The sequence below is a fragment of the Formica exsecta genome, unplaced genomic scaffold (genome assembly GCF_003651465.1).
Source record: "Formica exsecta isolate Colony F162 unplaced genomic scaffold, ASM365146v1 scaffold72, whole genome shotgun sequence".
In the NCBI taxonomy this organism is placed as follows: Eukaryota; Metazoa; Arthropoda; class Insecta; order Hymenoptera; family Formicidae; genus Formica; species Formica exsecta.
The window spans coordinates 3,757,070-3,774,171 of NW_021853485.1; the positions used below are offsets into that span (position 1 = coordinate 3,757,070).

Consider the following 17,102-nt stretch of genomic DNA (forward strand, 5'->3'; position numbering starts at 1 on the left):
AATTATAAAAATTTAATTTAATTTATTTATGTGATATTTACTTTAATCTATAAATATGTAAAAATATAAGCATTATAACAAAATGCGTTTTAGTAACATTCTAAAAAATTGCATCCAGTTTATATAAAGAAAATGTTGATGATGAAATATTACATTAATATCAGAAACGCAAACGTTAATTTTATATTTCGTATATGCTATCGCACATGGCTGTTCAGTTTTACGATGAATGATATATGACAGATATTTGCAAAACTTTACTTCAATCTCGCACTCGTTTATATTTTTCGATTAATAAATTTACTAGTTTGATTAACTTGATAAGTGTACTTTTTCAATATTTATGTTTCAATAAACTTTCTTAAACATTTTTAACACACATTGGTTTTTTATAAGAGATATTACAACATCTACAAGTAATTATTTTATAAGTAACATAATCACATGAGGAAATTCATTTTGATAGGTTCGTAGAGAATTAATAGAGTAGCACAATTAAATTTTTTTTTGCTTTTTTTTTTTTTATTGAAATAAATCGGAAGTAATGCGAGTCGCGGCGTTACGCTGTCACTTGCAAAAGTGTCAATCATCATCTTCGTCGTATAATTGAGATACCTGAAATATTCTCGGGACAGTATTGTTATTCCAAACGCGAAGTTTTGATCTCGACCTTGACGTTTACAAGTTGTCGTGTTTCGCAACGCTGCATAATTCCCGCTTAAACGAGTCCATATAAAATATGCATATATTCACAACCAGAAGTTTAAAATAAAGACAACACCGTTTCATGTATATATGTTGTAAATAAATAAAAATAGAAAAGTTCCATAGAGCCGCTATTGCGCGTTCGACGACTTTTTATACCTTATTGAAATAAATCGGAAGTAATGCGAGTCGCGGCGTTACGCTGTCACTTGCAAAAGTGTCAATCATCATCTTCGTCGTATAATTGAGATACCTGAAATATTCTCGGGACAGTATTGTTATTCCAAACGCGAAGTTTTGATCTCGACCTTGACGTTTACAAGTTGTCGTGTTTCGCAACGCTGCATAATTCCCGCTTAAACGAGTCCATATAAAATATGCATATATTCACAACCAGAAGTTTAAAATAAAGACAACACCGTTTCATGTATATATGTTGTAAATAAATAAAAATAGAAAAGTTCCATAGAGCCGCTATTGCGCGTTCGACGACTTTTTATACCACACTTATTCTCTTTCGCTCGAGCTCTCTTTCTGTTAAACAATATATGCAATCTTAATGAATATTCTGTTTTGTAAATACAAAAGCTACATCGTTTCGGTTTATCACCTGTAGATCCGTTCACCCGTATACAACAAGGATCCTTTAAGTATCTGTGAAAAGTAAAATCGCAGCTTTCATCATGGACGTTCTGTGTCTCACGTTCAGCAAGAATGTGTTTTCATGACATGTCAGATATATATTAATATATATATTTAACTATATGTGTGTACACGCATGTGTGCGAGAATCACCGTGTGCCATACTGAAGTGGCATCGAAACTTTATGATTGTCTAATAAATCCTTTTTGTGTGCGCGCGCGTGTGTGAGTAATTACACGTATACATTTATATATTTTAATGAAGCTCCGCGCCAGTATCTAGTCCTGACGGGAATAACCGAATATTTCTTTCCAGTCATACTTCTCGCTCGATATCCGACGCGTATGTTACAAGCAGTATTTTTCGAAAACGATATTATTCACTGATCGTGAACTTCAGATTTCGATACTGCAGACTACGCGAGAATTCGTCCGTTTTTATTCGCGATAATAGAAATGCAACAGCTGATTGTACGAATGTCTTTCGCGTAATTGCAGCATGAAAAACTAAGTTCGCCGAAATTATATCGATTTCGATCCTTAATTATGAGATAACATTTATAACAGTACTAAAAATAGAGAGAATTTTCTTCTTAGAAAGTTAATTTATGTAATTACTTATCCATCGAGAAAGTCACAACATCGAATGTCAGCACCTTACTTTACTTATATGTGAGTTGATAGGCATATCTTGATATTTCTTCAATACATTTTCTAACTTCTTGTATAAATTAGATAAATATATAATGTATTCTTTTTGTAGTAATTTTGTTTAAAAATATGCGTCTTAATATGTATATTACATTCATATGAAAATCATGTACTTACATAATAGTAAATGAATACAGCTCACATTTCGCGTTATAGCATGAAAGCAATAGTAGCAATGAAAAATGTAAAAATTGAAGTATTTTCTGGAATATACCTTGCACTTGATAGTTTATCTCCTAAAAAATTTTTGTTTATCAGTTATAATATAAACAAAATATTGAATAAATACAAACTGAAGAATGAGTTACAATAGCTTTTTCAAGCATATTTCTCTGATAAAATAATATTAGTAAAATAATTGTAATTACAAATAACCTAAAATGTAATCACAATACTTTTCATTGTTTCTCGAAAATAAAAAATAATATAAACTATCGCTAAAATCTAGCTATATACTGTTGTTACACCTATGTTCTTGCTAATCGCGCGCGAACTTTTAATCGTATATATATTATATATAAAAAAAAAAAAACGAACGAAAATATATGTTAAATGCAATTGAACACAGATGTCTTTTGTCGTATAAGATCTGCAACTGCACTTTGATCGAGAAATTAAAACGCACACGACAAAGTCAGAGAAAAAGAATTAATTTATATGGAATGATTCTTAAATGTATGTCAAAATTTCAGGGTATAAACTTTGAGCATTAAATAAGAAATATTCGAAGTAATTATCTAGTAGCGAGAGATATTGTGCGATTACGCACAATACCTCCCGATTTTAATTAAAGTTAATAGTACAACTTCCTTTTCCTATTATTGATGAAACAAAATATTAGATTTTCTGCAAATAGTTTTGGACACTGCGAGTATTTGTAAATTGTATTACTTAGAACAGAAAACCTGCGTAAAAATTCTATATGTAACATTATTTTCTTGTTTTATATTTTAAAATTTAACACCCAAAAAGTACTGAAAACTAAAGATCACATCCCGGTGCTGGCATTTAATGTTCAATTCAGGCGCATATATAAGAGCAATGACATTCAATACTAAGTCACAGAGCTCTGTCACTTATTGGCTATGAAATATTTAAGTATATTGTTTGGTTTTGGTTTGCTGGTTGTCGGCCAAGAACGCGTGACATCCCTCCTCTCGATGGGAAGAGTCCTGAAAACCGTAGTATCCACTGTGGACGACAATTGCATGGGCGATGACGGGCTTAGTCTAAGACCAGCCATTTCGTTACTTGGCGATTCCCGACGACCACTCAACCATACTTCTAGCTTGGTTTTCTTCGGTAATGGTTCCACCTCGTTCTGCAGATCGTCCTCTGTATTCTGACTAATTGCTACGCCTGACAATTTTGAAATTGGTGAGCACGAGAGACTTGACGCAGAAGTGTTCATCAAGCTTGTTGCTGACTGATCGAGACTATCATTGCTGTCTTGATTGATACTCATCGGCGATCCCAAATTCACTTCTGCGATGCCTTCTTCAGAACTGATATCTAAAACGGAATGGACGGCGACCTGCTTGCGCAAAAAGGATGTAATGCTGCTCCTGCCATATGATCTCTCTTCAAACTTAGTAAATGCAACTCCCAACAATGTTAAATGGAATGGCTTGGAAACGTCAACTATTCGATGAAATAGCTTCATGGCGAGCGTCAACATTTTACTATGGTCGTACATGCCGGTTTTTGTGGACGGTAAAAGATGTTTCGGCAGCGCGCATTGTCTGGTCTCTCTCTTACTGCAAGTAGATTTGTTCAAGGCATGCTTCCGCACTGTTATTCTCATAGCAATAGGAATTCTACCATCTTCCATCGCCAATTCTGTTAATCTCCTCAATAACGCGCCTAATCGTGACTCTACTTCGGCCACTAGCGACACGCTTTTAAATCCATCCTCCAGACCTATAGATTGTTTCTTTCCAGATGGTTTTACCACTGTCTCGTCAATCCCTTCTGCATTATCCTTCAATCTCCTTGCTAAATCAACGCCAATTTTCAATTCCAGATTTTCCAGAGGTATTTTCCGTAAATCGTCTACTGTTTTTATATTATTTGACAACAATAATTCCATAGTTTTTTGTCCAACACCAGGTATTTTGGATACAGAGCCTATTGTAGAGAGCAACATTGGACCACTGCATGGAAATACTAATGTCTGCTGATTTGGTTTATTTAGCGATCCTGCCAATTTGGCCAGAAGCTTATTATGTGCTATTCCAGCGCTACAAGTTAGGTGCAGTTCTTCATAAATACGATTCCTTATTCCAGCTGCTATCTTGGAGCCAATCATCAAGCGTGTATGACAATCGCATGGACATTCTTCGTCTGAAGGCCCAAATATCTTACTATCTGATTCCTTTAGCTCCTCGTCTGTGTGCAAACTGTTCATATCAAACTCTGAATCACTCTGAGACTTGAGCTGTTTCTCCATTGCTGATCTTATTTCAAGGAAATAATCGTCAAAGCCCAGTCTTTCCACTAATGGCGTAAACCGATGCAGAATTTCAAATACCTTAGTTGAATAATGACGATAATGTGTTAAATCTTCGCCATTTACTAAGACTAATCCTGGACATAGACGCAAAGCTTCTTGCAACGGCATACATTTTTTTATTCCATATTCTCTTGCCAGATAATTGCTGGTGACCACTATACTTTTTTGCTGAACACCTAATGGTTTTCCCTCATATTCCGGATGCCTAAGCATCTCTACCTGAGCGTAAAAACAGTCAACATCCAAATGGATGATGGTTCTCGGGTGATGCACAATAGTATTAAAATCTGCAGTATCCATGTGGATATTTATCAGAGATCAATATTCTTGCAAACAATAAAGTTTACAAATTTTCACATCCTAGTTCCTAGAATTCTCTTAATTGCATCTGCAACAGATATATATATATATATACATATATATATATACACACACATATATATATATATATATAACAATTAAAGAAAGATCTTAATCTTAATTAGGAAGCTCTGACGATGTTATTAAGGTTGGATTAAGAAGAGATTCTGCACAAATTTGTAGTATACCTCGGTTTTGTAGCAATTTTTTCCAGATAATAGAAGAGAACGGAATATTAATCGCTCGTGGGAAACAGAATCTGTGCTATTGCGAATTCGCGCGGCTTTCACTCTCGAGAATTATTTGACATTCTTAATGGGTCCCCTCGATTCAGGTCCAGACTACTAGGAATGTTTCTGCGAGTCGGCGATTCGTCTAGTTGACAACACGAAACACAAAAGTAGCGTAATAAACTAAATAGGAAATTGTTTACAGTGTGCAAACAGTACAAACCAACCAATCCATTTTTCATATGGTAGCCATGTTTTTAAATTGTCATATAGAAAATATAGATACGTATGATGTATACAAGAAAAATTCCGCAACCTAAGCAGGTCATCGACTTAAGAATATATAGATGTGCATTGGTTATACCAATATTGGCAATAGGGATCAAATTCTGAAGTAAAAGGAATATAGTAATATTATGTAACTATATGATATTCATAATTAGAAACATTATGTGCAATATGCTACAGAATATATTTTTTTAAAAGTTCCAAATGTATTGAATTGTAATAATATTGTAAGATGCATTGGCGCTTGAAACACGATCCGAGAGAGATAGCTGTAAGTTATCAGTAGCTTTGTCTCTCTTAATATAAGTCTCACAGTTATGTATATAAGCTATATACATCTCTGCGTACAAGCATAGACATAAGATAAAGTTTATTTGATATCTAACGAGCAAAAATATAATATTATTGACAACATTTATAGATGTTATATAATACATATTATGCATGTTGCTTTATCCATCAAGACAAGATAGAAAAATAAAAGAAAATAATAGAAAATAAGAAAAAATATTAGACAAGATTTTCTTCTTTCTCTAAGTCGTACTTACGCAGTTTTGTTAAATCTTTTTTTATAAACTATTTTTTCAATTTTTCTATTGCGCAATTTTTAAAAGAAATGTTTTTATTCATTCTGATATTTTTTGTACAATTTCACAAAAAAGAACATATATTATTTAATAAAAGAAGCTCAAAGTAAACTTTAAGGAAACTCTTTACTTTTTAAAAATATGTTATGTGTTGCAAATTATACATTCTTTATTCTTATCGTTAAGCCAATATCAAAAACCTTTAAGTTATCTTGATTGGTCATTGAGATATATTAACTTGTAATAGATTACGTGATTAGTCATCTATATACATATTAGAGTGATTCATAAGCATTTTTTAAGCAAACTTACATAGAAATATTTAAAAAATATATTAAATTTTTAAATATCAATATTTAAACTTTAATGTGATTTGTAAATTCAAATTTAAATTTTATATTTAAATATGTGTAAAAAAATATTAATTTATATATTAATGAAACATATTAATCATACATATAATAAAGTCGAAGGTATATTACCGTATTTATTTTAGATGCTGTTTCTAAGATTTAATAATCATCATTACCTTTTACGTAAAAATATTAACGTAAGATATTAACGCGCAAAAAGCGCACAAATTAATTTTATAAGATATTTTATTTTTGCATAGCAAAATAATATTAATAATTATACCTAAAATATATCAAATATCGTTAATAGGTTGATTATGCAAAATAAATCTGATATAAACCTATTCATCAAGCTTATCATACGTGAAGAGATATTTTATTTTCATCCGTAACCGCGCGATCATGTCATTGTAATTTCTCTTAATGATAACAATTAATTGACGCAACACATAGATACAATCAACAATCAATATATACCTACGCGATGAGCAGGATTTTGTCTTTTTTCCATTTTTTCTTTGCCTTATTCAGCGAGATGTGATTGAGCATTAAAATTTAAAACGGGTTATAAACGAGCGATTAAAAACTTAAATTGTCTAATAAAGTTTTGAGATATTACATTAGAAAATTCAAAAAGTATGGTTTATTAAAAATATATATTATTTATTATATTTTAATTTAATTTAATTAATTAATTTTGCTAAATTTTCAACCTTTTAAATATTTATCGGTATCTTCTATTATATATTTTATCGATGCAGATTATATGTCTTTGATAATATCGTAACACTGAATTGAGATATCGTCACTCAAAATTTCAAGGTTTCGGCTTTGATACCGCAAGATTATATAAAATTCTTTATGGACTTTGGCACATTTTACTTTATTGATAAAATATTTTATTGATAAAATAAGTTTCGTTAAAAAATAATATATTTTTAACTTTTTCTACTAGCAATATTTTCATATATAATTCAAGCCAAAGAGAAATACAATATTAAAAAAAAAAAAATCATTCTGATTTTTCTTTTTTTAATATTGTATTTCTATACAAATTTTATTTCTAAAACAAATTTCTATACAATAAATTTCTATACAAATAACAACAAATTTCTATACAAATTGTATTTCTATACAAAGATAAATTTACCATAAACAATTACAAAGAAAATTTTGGATTGAGATGTTATTAAAACTTTTATATCTTAAAAAAAAAAATCATTCTGATTTTTCTTTTCAAAATCCACTAAAAAAAAATCATTCTGATTTTTCTTTTTTTAAGATATAAAAGTTTTAATAACATCTCAATCCAAAATTTTCTTTGTAATTGTTTATGGTAAATTTATCTTTGTAATGATAAGATTTTTAATAATAACAAACAAAAGTAAATTTATTACGAATCTAACAAGTAAGTTTAATACAAATTTAACAAGAAATAAATAATCTGCTACAAATTGCTTTGAAATATTTTTAACAAATTTACCTAGTAAAGTTTTGATTTTAGTGGATTTTGAAATTGCTGTAATCTGTATAACTATAATTATAAACGAATTCAATTTATCGCTCCAGAACCTTATGTTGCTTCATCACAAATGTTGCATCATAAAAATTAATAAAGAACTGAGAATTAGAAACTACTCAAGTAGCAAAAATAGACATTTTGATGTCAATTTGACGTAATTTGACGTCAAAATGACTACTTTTGGTACCTGGGTACTTACGAGTGTTTCAGAGATTTTACGAAATTTCAGAAGTTTTTACTTTTTCAATACGCACATTATAACTATAATTATGATTTTTCCATAGATATGATGTAGCCAAATTATGAGTTAATATTCTAATCTTTCCGCTACAATCATTTTTCTCATTAGCCGTGAGTCAATGAACACTTATCGTTAGATAAATGAGATATTGCGAACTATTTCATGTTATGGATTTTTCGTATCTAAAAGAGATTAATGATAAAATATTTTATCGATTACTATTCAAATCAAAAGTCATAATCAAATTTCATTTGATGTATATAATTAATACATTTTTTATATATTTTAGTTACAATAAAAAATATATATACATATATAATAATGTTCTTTTTCAATTCTTGATTGAAATCAAAGTTAATGATAAGAACAGATGATAAAGTAAGATATGAATATAATTTTAATTTTTCTTTCATCATATTTCGTTAACTTATCAATTCATGATGTATTATAAAAAAATTGTTTATTGCCCAAATCTGTAAGCGATATATGAAATAATCTGGCTGATAATAATCTTCTAAACGAGAAATATATTTTCAATCAAGTACATAGGTATATATTTATAGGCATATAAGCATATTAGTTGGGTGTTACTATATACTAACTGACTGTCTTGCAAATTCATAGATTTCGGCAATAAACCATAATAAAATCATGATAAAGTTTGCGATTTAAATCAAATGTATACTGTATAAATCAATACAATAAAAAAATGAAGGAAATAAATTATTCTTTTCCTTTTTCTTTTAAATATATACTAATAATAAAGTAATTAATAATTTTACAGAATTGAAAAAGATGCAAAAAAGAAATATTTGGAAATTTTATATAAATGAGAAAATGTATAAATTGTAATTTTTGATAAAATATTTATATAACTTTATTTAAATTAATATAATTTATTTGTGTGTATAAAATGCGTGTTACATTTATTATTATTAATTAAAAAATAAATTTTGTATTATACCTTTACTAAATATATGTTTGTCTTTTTTTTCTGAGTCCATGAATTTATATGAAAATTCGACGAAATGTATTTAGAGCTTTATAAAAAATAAGTACAGTTCTGATAATCTTTTTTAACAGATATGATAATCTGTCCTTGTGATAACGCGATGCATATTTATAAAAGCGGATACGTCTTAATTCGGTCAGTTATATATCTAAACGAATCACAGTGAGGTGTTAATAGAATACAATATTTTTACATACGGTACAATATTTCCTTCTTTTCAAATACGAGCAAAGCAGGTGACAGGCGATGAAGGGTAAGAACATTTAACAAATTTCTATAATAAAGATTATGAAAAAGCAAATCAATTGAGATACTCATATTCCTTGAGATTTCTTTACGCGAATCCGAATCTTGTATATAAAGAATAGAAATTTTTTTCAATTGTAACAGCCTATTTGATCGCAATATTTTTTGTTTGGTACAGGAATATACCTAATCGCCATCGCCTTTTTGGCATCTCGGACCGCCGCATCTGTGATCGTCCCAAATGAGTTTACTTTTGAAGCAGAAGACGAATGTCCGCCGAAGGACTCTTGCCCGCCGAAATTAATAGCTGATAAAGAGAATTGCGGTCAATTCTATAAATGCAAAAGCGGTAAAAAAACCTTGGTAGTTTGTAAGGGCGACTTACAATTTAGTAAAAGCTGGCAAGGTTGCGTTAGTCGCGACAAATCGGACTGCGGCGATGGCGGCGGCGATGGCGGTGGCGATGAATGCAAACACAATGGCGATTTACTTCAGCACGAGTGCCAATGCGATAAATTCTACGAATGCAAAAATGGTCAAAAGGTCCTGCGCGAGTGTGAGTCAGGACAGATTTTTGAGAAGGATAGGAAGGTTTGCGTTCCAGGCGAAAATTTAAACGGAAAGTGCACCCCAAATTCAACAGTCGAGTGCACGAATGGTAATTATCTCCCTCACGAATGCCAATGCGATAAATTCTACGAATGCAAAAAAAATAAGAAGGCCTTGCGCGAATGTTCGAAAGGATCAATCTTTAAACCAGCATTGGCGAAATGCGTTAGAGGTACTAATTGTCCGCCTGAACGGACAATTACGTGTCGTCAAGGCGAAAATAAGAAACACCACTGTTTATGTGACAAATATTACACATGCAACAATGACGATTGGATCCTTAAGCCGTGTGGAGAAGGTCAACATTTTAGCCCTAACGATCTCAAATGTATGACGCCAAAAGAGGCTTGTTGCGATCCTAAATCTTGCGGCAACTCTTCTGGCAAGCCTGGTGCCTGTCCAGAGGGTGTTCCCACGCATTGGCGTCACGAGTGTGACTGCAGATTGTATTATGAGTGCATAGGCAATAAGAAGGAAATAAAGTCTTGTGATTGGGGAAGATATTTTGATTATGTTAACCAGGTATGCGAGAAAGCGGACAAAGTAAGTGCCAAATGTAAAAACAGCTGGGACAACTGGGTGTAGATAACTACCATTTCCGGAAAGTAAGAAGAGAAGCTAAAAGTATAATAACGAAAACCAAATTGCAATGCTTGTTAGAAATATATTATCATATTTGTAGGAGTAGATTATTTTGCTAAGATATTTTAATAAATCTAATGTATATTGTATATATATAAAATCTAAGATTGTTTCCTAAAATTTTGTTATCAATTCGATCCCCTCTGATACCACATTACAGATACACAAATTGTCACTTTAAATTCAGATATAAGATTTATGTAAGGATAAAAAGGTTCTCACTTGATAACCTGTAACAAAAGCATGTCGTTGCACATATTATACATATATATATAATTGTAATGCTATAGTAAATATGTATTACTGAGTTTTATATTATTAGCAGAAATTAAATCACGTATACAGATTTTAAAATATTTTAAATTAAAAATTTGTTAATACCAAAATTACGTCTCTCAACCAATCATCCAATTTCCAATCATCACAAACTCCCTCTCTCTCTCTTGTCATTTTGTTCCTAAATGTATCTGTTTAAATACAGCTTTTATGAATATTTCACGATAATAAAAGAGAATTCCGATTTCGGCAGTACGGTGATATAAGATTTATCAAGGGAAGAGTCTCGCTATTCGTTATCAGATAAAAAAAAGCTAAGGAAATCATGTCGCAATAATACCGACATCAGTTTTCTTTTGCACTTTTTAACAATTATCGTCTGACATGATTCAATAGTCTATCTCTAATTACAATGTCAGTAATTTTTATATATCTCATCTCTCAATTCTTCGTCAATGATTTACTACCCTTGTTGTCTAGGAAATGGCAATCTTTTTTAAAGCGTCAATCTTTTTTATCTTCCAATGTGATTCGCGAGTCATCGATCGTTTAAATTGCCAAGTACGTATTAGCAAATTATTAATAACAAGAAATGTGTGATCCATATAGAATATTGAGAAATTATATTTAATTTTCTTACTATCCTTTCTATAACGAGAAGATAAAATAAGATAAGATCAAATCGCGCTTTTTTAATAATGGTTATTAATTTATAAACATATGACAAATTATTGTTTTAAAATTTGCACAAGCAAGGTTTATATACCGTGTTCGAAACTATTTTGAAATAATTATAAATCTCTAATTAACTGTAAACTGTAGAACTGTATTGTCGTAATATCTCGGAAAAGGCTCAAGAAAATGCACAAACGAGATCTTAAACGTGAAATAAGCATGTGATGGATTAGATTTACAAATTAACACAAGAGGGAGGGGCGCTCTTCTTCTTTTCCAAAAGTATTAATATTTAATAAAAAGATAAAAAATAGGTCTGAAGATATTAGATATTATAAAATTATAAAGTCAAGTGCGCCAAGAGTGCGTCATCAAATAAAACTCTTGTAATAGAGAGAGTAGTAAACAAGATATGATTTGAGGACACGATCGTGATTCGATCAACGATAAGTTATTTTTTCGATAATTCGAGGACTTGTGAAAGTCAAACAAGGCACATAAGAGCCGTCATGTTCGGAACAAGAGATATATATGAAGACTAAAAACATATAGAGATATATATGAAGACTAAATACGTCTTTAGTTTTAATGAACTGCACTGTTTTATCGAGAATCTTATAAGTTTGTTTGCTATTAATTAAAATCTACTGTGCCAATTAATATGCATTTTGTAGTATAAGTTAATGTCGGAATGTTTGTTTTTTTTTTTTCAAAACGCGCGTTTCAGTTTTTCTAAATATTAAATAAAAAATTCCATGTGAGAGAAAAATATGAACAGTTAAGATATACAAGATTTTGAATATGCGAATATGGAAGAAGAGAAAGAAATTTTTAAAAGTAGTAAAATGTTGAATTATGTTATACTCTCACTATATATAAACTGTCGTTATCGGAACATAAAATATTCCATCGTATAAAATGTCATTTTGATAAAATAGGGAGGAAATAAGACCGAAAGATGGTGTGGGAAACAAGATAAAACTTCGATACAATAAAAAACCATTAAGGATCTCGCCATTATTTGATTATAGATCTCGTTATTAGATAAATACAGATAAAGGCTTATATCTAAAATCTAAAGCATACTCATATATGTTTGATTGGCGTAAAATAAATGAATTGAAGATATATTCATCAATTATCTTTCTTAGTTAATTGTATTTTGATTATTTTATTCTGTATTGGTTGTAAATCTGGTTCAACCTAGGAAGGATAATATGTTTCATATTGTTTGTAAGTTTAAAATATATTCAGTATCTAATATACATGCATACAAAAAATATCCATCAATTATATATCTCGTCTATTAGTTTTATTTTTTTATCAATTTTTCTGGTTGATATATTTAAGAAAGATATATTTTATATATAGCTTAGATTTCTCTTCCACTCTTTTATATTAACGAGAAATATAAATGTGTTTGATGTGGATATATAATAGAATCCTTTTTTTAATTGCGTGAAAAAAGGTGTGATTAATATAAAATGATAGCAAAGGGCGAAATCTTACTGTTAGAATGAGAGAGAGATACCGCACAACCAACTATCTCTGTCACTTCTTCTTTCACTTGATTGACCAATCAGAATAAAGAGATCTTCGCACTGATTGGTCGACGCTTTGTAAATGCTGAAAACGATATAATATTGGTCGCAACTTCCGATCTCACATAGTCACGATGCACGAATATCTAGACACGCGAACGCCGTTTGATTATTTATGCATCGAATCGGAAGATTATTATAACGTCAAATGTCCTCGTGTGTGTAGATTGAATTATGAGAGGCGAAATATAAGATTTTTTTCTTTATTCTTTGTAAAATCCAACTTATGTCGAATAGGAAAAGAGGCAAGAGCGCAATGTTTTCTTTCTTTGGACTAGATACACAACATATATATACGCAACATCAGCGCCATTTTGGAAAATTACTCTTTTCAAACGGCAAGTGTCAAATGTCGATACTCGTCGCGTGCCGTCGCGCGCGCCGATCGTTTTGAATTTGTTATTTTTCTCCGTGAGATATATCACTATTTAAGGCATTATCGGTTAGCGAACGAAAAAAAAATATCACGTTTCGCGATATTCTCGATTTTCGTTACTCTCGCAGAAAAATATCGCGCGATTCGTGAGTGAGAAAGAGAGAGTGAGAAAGAGAGAGAGAGAGAGAGAGAGAGAGAGAGAGAGAGTGAGCAAGCGGATGTGAGAGGAGGCCGGTGGTGTAACGGCTCGGCGGCGATCACGCATACCACGTTTCTCCTTAGCCTCCGAGTGTTGAAATAACTAATCGACAAAACGGCTGCGGGAAAAAAGTCGGCCAAGAAGATGGCGGATTCCGAGGAACTGGAGGTGAGTGAGTGCGCGTTATAAACTAACGGGCGGAACGAATGTCGCGCAGCATCATCGTCGCGCGAATCCATCGGATCGCGTCGCCTATTGTCACGTTCATTTCCGGGTCGAATCTCGCACGCACGGGCGAACGATTTTCACGTGGCGAGACGACGAGACGCGTACGTACGTAAACGTAAGGTAGGACCGCGCGCGATATCCCCTGCCTTGTTTAAGTTAATCGTCGCCGATCGACTCGATGATACGCGCATCCCCGTCAACGCGTTGCAGGGGGTTCGGCCTTTATTTCGTTGGCGCGCTTCTGTTTACCCGCGTTATCGCACAGTTTGGCTAACTACACGGCTACGCGGTGCGGGATTATTACACGGCGCATCATGCTGGATCAACCGTTCGGAGCGGACGAATATTATTGGTAAATTACAGTGTCGGACTACCCCTCCCCCACAGATCGCACGATGAGAATGTGAGCGATCACTGGCTCCGACGGTGCACGGCTTTCTCGTTCGTGAAACTCTACATGGGTAACCTCACACTTTATCGTCTTGCTACAAAACTCCGTTGTTATTGTTCCTCCCGACGTTGCGCTCCCGCAATCGATGCATCGGCGGATTGAACAGATTGTCAATTTTTGGGAATTTTATTTCGCATCGTGACGGCCCGCAGTTATCAAAATATCACGTGTTGCCATGTCATCCATGTGACACTGGCAGGTGGCTTTGTATATATTAAAGTAAATCGAATGTTGCAATGGGATTGTCTCTCTATGCGATTGGGGTTCTTTTTTTAAATAGAAGAAAATAATTCGCAATCTCACACTGCCAGAACCTTTGTTAGAGAAACACTATGCTTTGATAGATAGTAATATTTTTATACATACAATGTAGTTTTTTTTATTCATTATCGAGAAAGGTTACCATTGATGGAATATACAGCAATGGAATGTTTTCATTACAGAATATGGTATTAAGTTTTCGAGTGTCTGAGCTTCAGATGCTTCTTGGTTTTGCTGGTAGAAATAAATCTGGCAGGAAGAACGAGTTACAAGGGCGTGCGTTGGAATTATTACGCTTGAGATCGTATCCAGCTATCCGGTTAAAGATACGTGAATTGTATAAGACAATACAGTAAGTTGAAGTTTAAATATCTAAAATATCTGAATGAAACTATAGAAAATGTCGGATTAGTTTTCAAATTATGTAAATAATTATGATCACTTGAAAAGTTTTTAAAAAATTTGCACAATAAGTAAAACAAGAAAAAATTGATTGCTACATTGGAAGGGCACACTTTTATAAAACTCATTTTTGTTTCCTGAAAATTACCTGTAAATCTGAATAGAAATATTTTCCTTAGAGCAGATCAAATGCAAGCCCATCAAATGTACGGCCAAACTGGTAATTCCTCTGAGTCACAAATTGACCAAAATATGCATAATAGAAATTATTATACAAGGTAAATATATAACTTTTTATAAATGCATATTTAATATATATGTGCTTAAAAATAGTAATATTTATGTAAAACAAAAATATATATATTTCAAGACAAGCGATTAGTCAGCAACAGCAGCAACAATCACCTGTTTCCGCTGGGAAGGAGCTGCCTCCAGCGCATCAAGCATCTATGCCTCAGGCTCCTAGGACCAATCCAGTATACCCAACAGCTGGTTATACTAGCGTAGCACCACAAGTAAGTAAAAACATATGTTTAAGACGCATGAAAAATTAACCCTCGTAGGTCAAACATTTTTCTTGCTTTTAGTCACATGTGGGTCACATGTGGGTCATAATGTCGCAGTTTTAGCTGTCACAGAGTGCTTGAAAAAATCTACAAAAATTTATTATATTTCTTGACATCTATAGAAAATGATCATATAAAACACACAAGTTAAAAAATAAATTTTAAATATTTTTTTTATTAATTAAGGTCTTCGAGATATTCTATTGCTAATATCGATAGAGTCAAAATGAACCATATATGATTTTTAATGGTTAAACAGATATTTTTATTTGTAACTGCTGTCAATCGTTTGTTGGTGAAAAATGGGGAAAGTATGTATTTTACCAAAGTTAGATCGGTTATTCCCTTATTTCTCGATAACTATGACAGTTTGATATCAACTTTTGCTCATTTCTTATTAATCAAACTTAGTTTAGAATATATAATTATTATTAATTATTTCGTTTAAAAAGCGGAAAAACAATATTTTTTATCTATACGTTTTCTCCTTGGGTGCTGAGTGAATCTAACAAGGGGAGGGCGCGACGTTGGGGTCACCGAATTTAAAAAGGTTTTTATATAGTGTAGTACTTTACCAGAAAAGTAGCAAATTGATTCACCAATGAAATTTGAGATTTGTTATAAACTGTATAAGGAATTTTAATAACATAGTTGGACTTATAAGCATTTTGAAGTAGTGGACAGTATAATAGATTAGACATAATTTTTGTATGTCACGTATGTGTTATTGTGTTGGAAGTGTTATAATTAAGTTAACGTGTTAAAAAAAAGTGTGTTAAAATTACATGTATATATCTTAAGAAGATATGATGTTTTTAAACAGGTGAGTCTCTCTCTTTCTCTTTCACTATATTATATTATTATATTATTATTTATTTAATAATTATTTATACATAATGACAAAATTCAAAATTATATAAGCAAATTATATATAAATATTATGTTCATACATATTTCCCTTTTTCTTATATATATTTTCTATTTATGTGTAAGAAGCAAAAGAGAATATATATATGGACATAATATTCTGTATATATATAATTATATTATTTATTTAATAACACAAAATTATACATACATATTTTTATACTTGGAAGAATACAAGATATATTGGAGTTACATGATAAAATGTAAGTATATAATGATTTATTACTCTCTATTATTACGTAATACATTATGTATTATATATATGTTACATCTTAATAATAATTATCTTGATAATAATTAAAATTTGTATACTTGTGTAGAAAGATGAAGAAACATGAGGACTATTAGAAGAATGGCATGGTTGTGTCATATATATATCTGTTACATCTTTATCTTGATAATAATTAAAATTTGTATACTTGTGTAGAAAGATGAAGAAACATGAGGACTATTAGAAGAATGGCATGGTTGGCATGGTTG

General features: G+C 31.5%; 4 protein-coding genes across 11 annotated transcripts in view; 2 read left to right on the top strand and 2 right to left on the bottom strand.

Moving 5' to 3' along the window:
* Nucleotides 1-13,992, bottom strand: part of LOC115243577 (chymotrypsin-1-like) — a 33,482-nt gene extending 19,490 nt beyond the window's left edge. Inside the window, exons 1-2 of one of the 2 annotated variants that reach the window (XM_029820701.1) lie at nt 13,856-13,992; nt 13,121-13,237 (exon numbers count right to left, since the gene is read on the bottom strand). The gene's annotated coding sequence lies outside the window, so the exon portion shown is untranslated. The remainder of the gene's footprint in view (nt 1-13,120; nt 13,238-13,855) is intronic. The other variant, XM_029820702.1, reaches the window with a different exon arrangement.
* On the bottom strand, nt 496-5,467 carry LOC115243571 (DNA polymerase iota). Of its 3 annotated transcripts, none has more exons than XR_003885245.1 (4): nt 5,388-5,467; nt 5,119-5,305; nt 1,208-4,958; nt 496-864 (listed from the first exon to the last, which is right to left on the bottom strand). XR_003885245.1 is itself a non-coding variant. In XM_029820696.1 (2 exons), the coding sequence occupies exon 2, from the start codon at nt 4,868-4,870 to the stop codon at nt 3,131-3,133; it is 1,740 nt and encodes a 579-aa protein (XP_029676556.1). In that variant the 5' UTR covers nt 4,871-4,958; nt 5,119-5,467; the 3' UTR covers nt 866-3,130. The 3 variants fall into 3 exon arrangements, 1 of the variants encoding a protein (XP_029676556.1); XR_003885244.1 differs by having other exon boundaries at nt 5,384-5,467; XM_029820696.1 differs by lacking the exon at nt 496-864 and having other exon boundaries at nt 866-4,958; nt 5,119-5,467.
* On the top strand, nt 9,332-10,685 carry LOC115243574 (low-density lipoprotein receptor 2-like). The gene is made up of 2 exons (XM_029820700.1): nt 9,332-9,416; nt 9,588-10,685. The coding sequence occupies exons 1-2, from the start codon at nt 9,410-9,412 to the stop codon at nt 10,601-10,603; spliced, it is 1,023 nt and encodes a 340-aa protein (XP_029676560.1). The 5' UTR covers nt 9,332-9,409; the 3' UTR covers nt 10,604-10,685.
* LOC115243569 (E3 SUMO-protein ligase PIAS2) overlaps nt 13,818-17,102 on the top strand; it is a 12,794-nt gene continuing 9,509 nt past the window's right edge. For 2 of the 5 annotated variants that reach the window (XM_029820691.1, XM_029820695.1), the window contains exons 1-4: nt 13,818-13,955; nt 14,910-15,079; nt 15,309-15,407; nt 15,500-15,644. In XM_029820691.1, coding sequence (XP_029676551.1) covers nt 13,932-13,955; nt 14,910-15,079; nt 15,309-15,407; nt 15,500-15,644 — 438 coding nt within the window. In that variant the 5' untranslated portion in view covers nt 13,818-13,931. Of the gene's footprint in view, nt 13,956-14,227; nt 14,477-14,681; nt 14,811-14,909; nt 15,080-15,308; nt 15,408-15,499; nt 15,645-17,102 lie in introns of those variants that run through there. The other 3 variants (XM_029820693.1, XM_029820692.1, XM_029820694.1) reach the window with 3 other exon arrangements.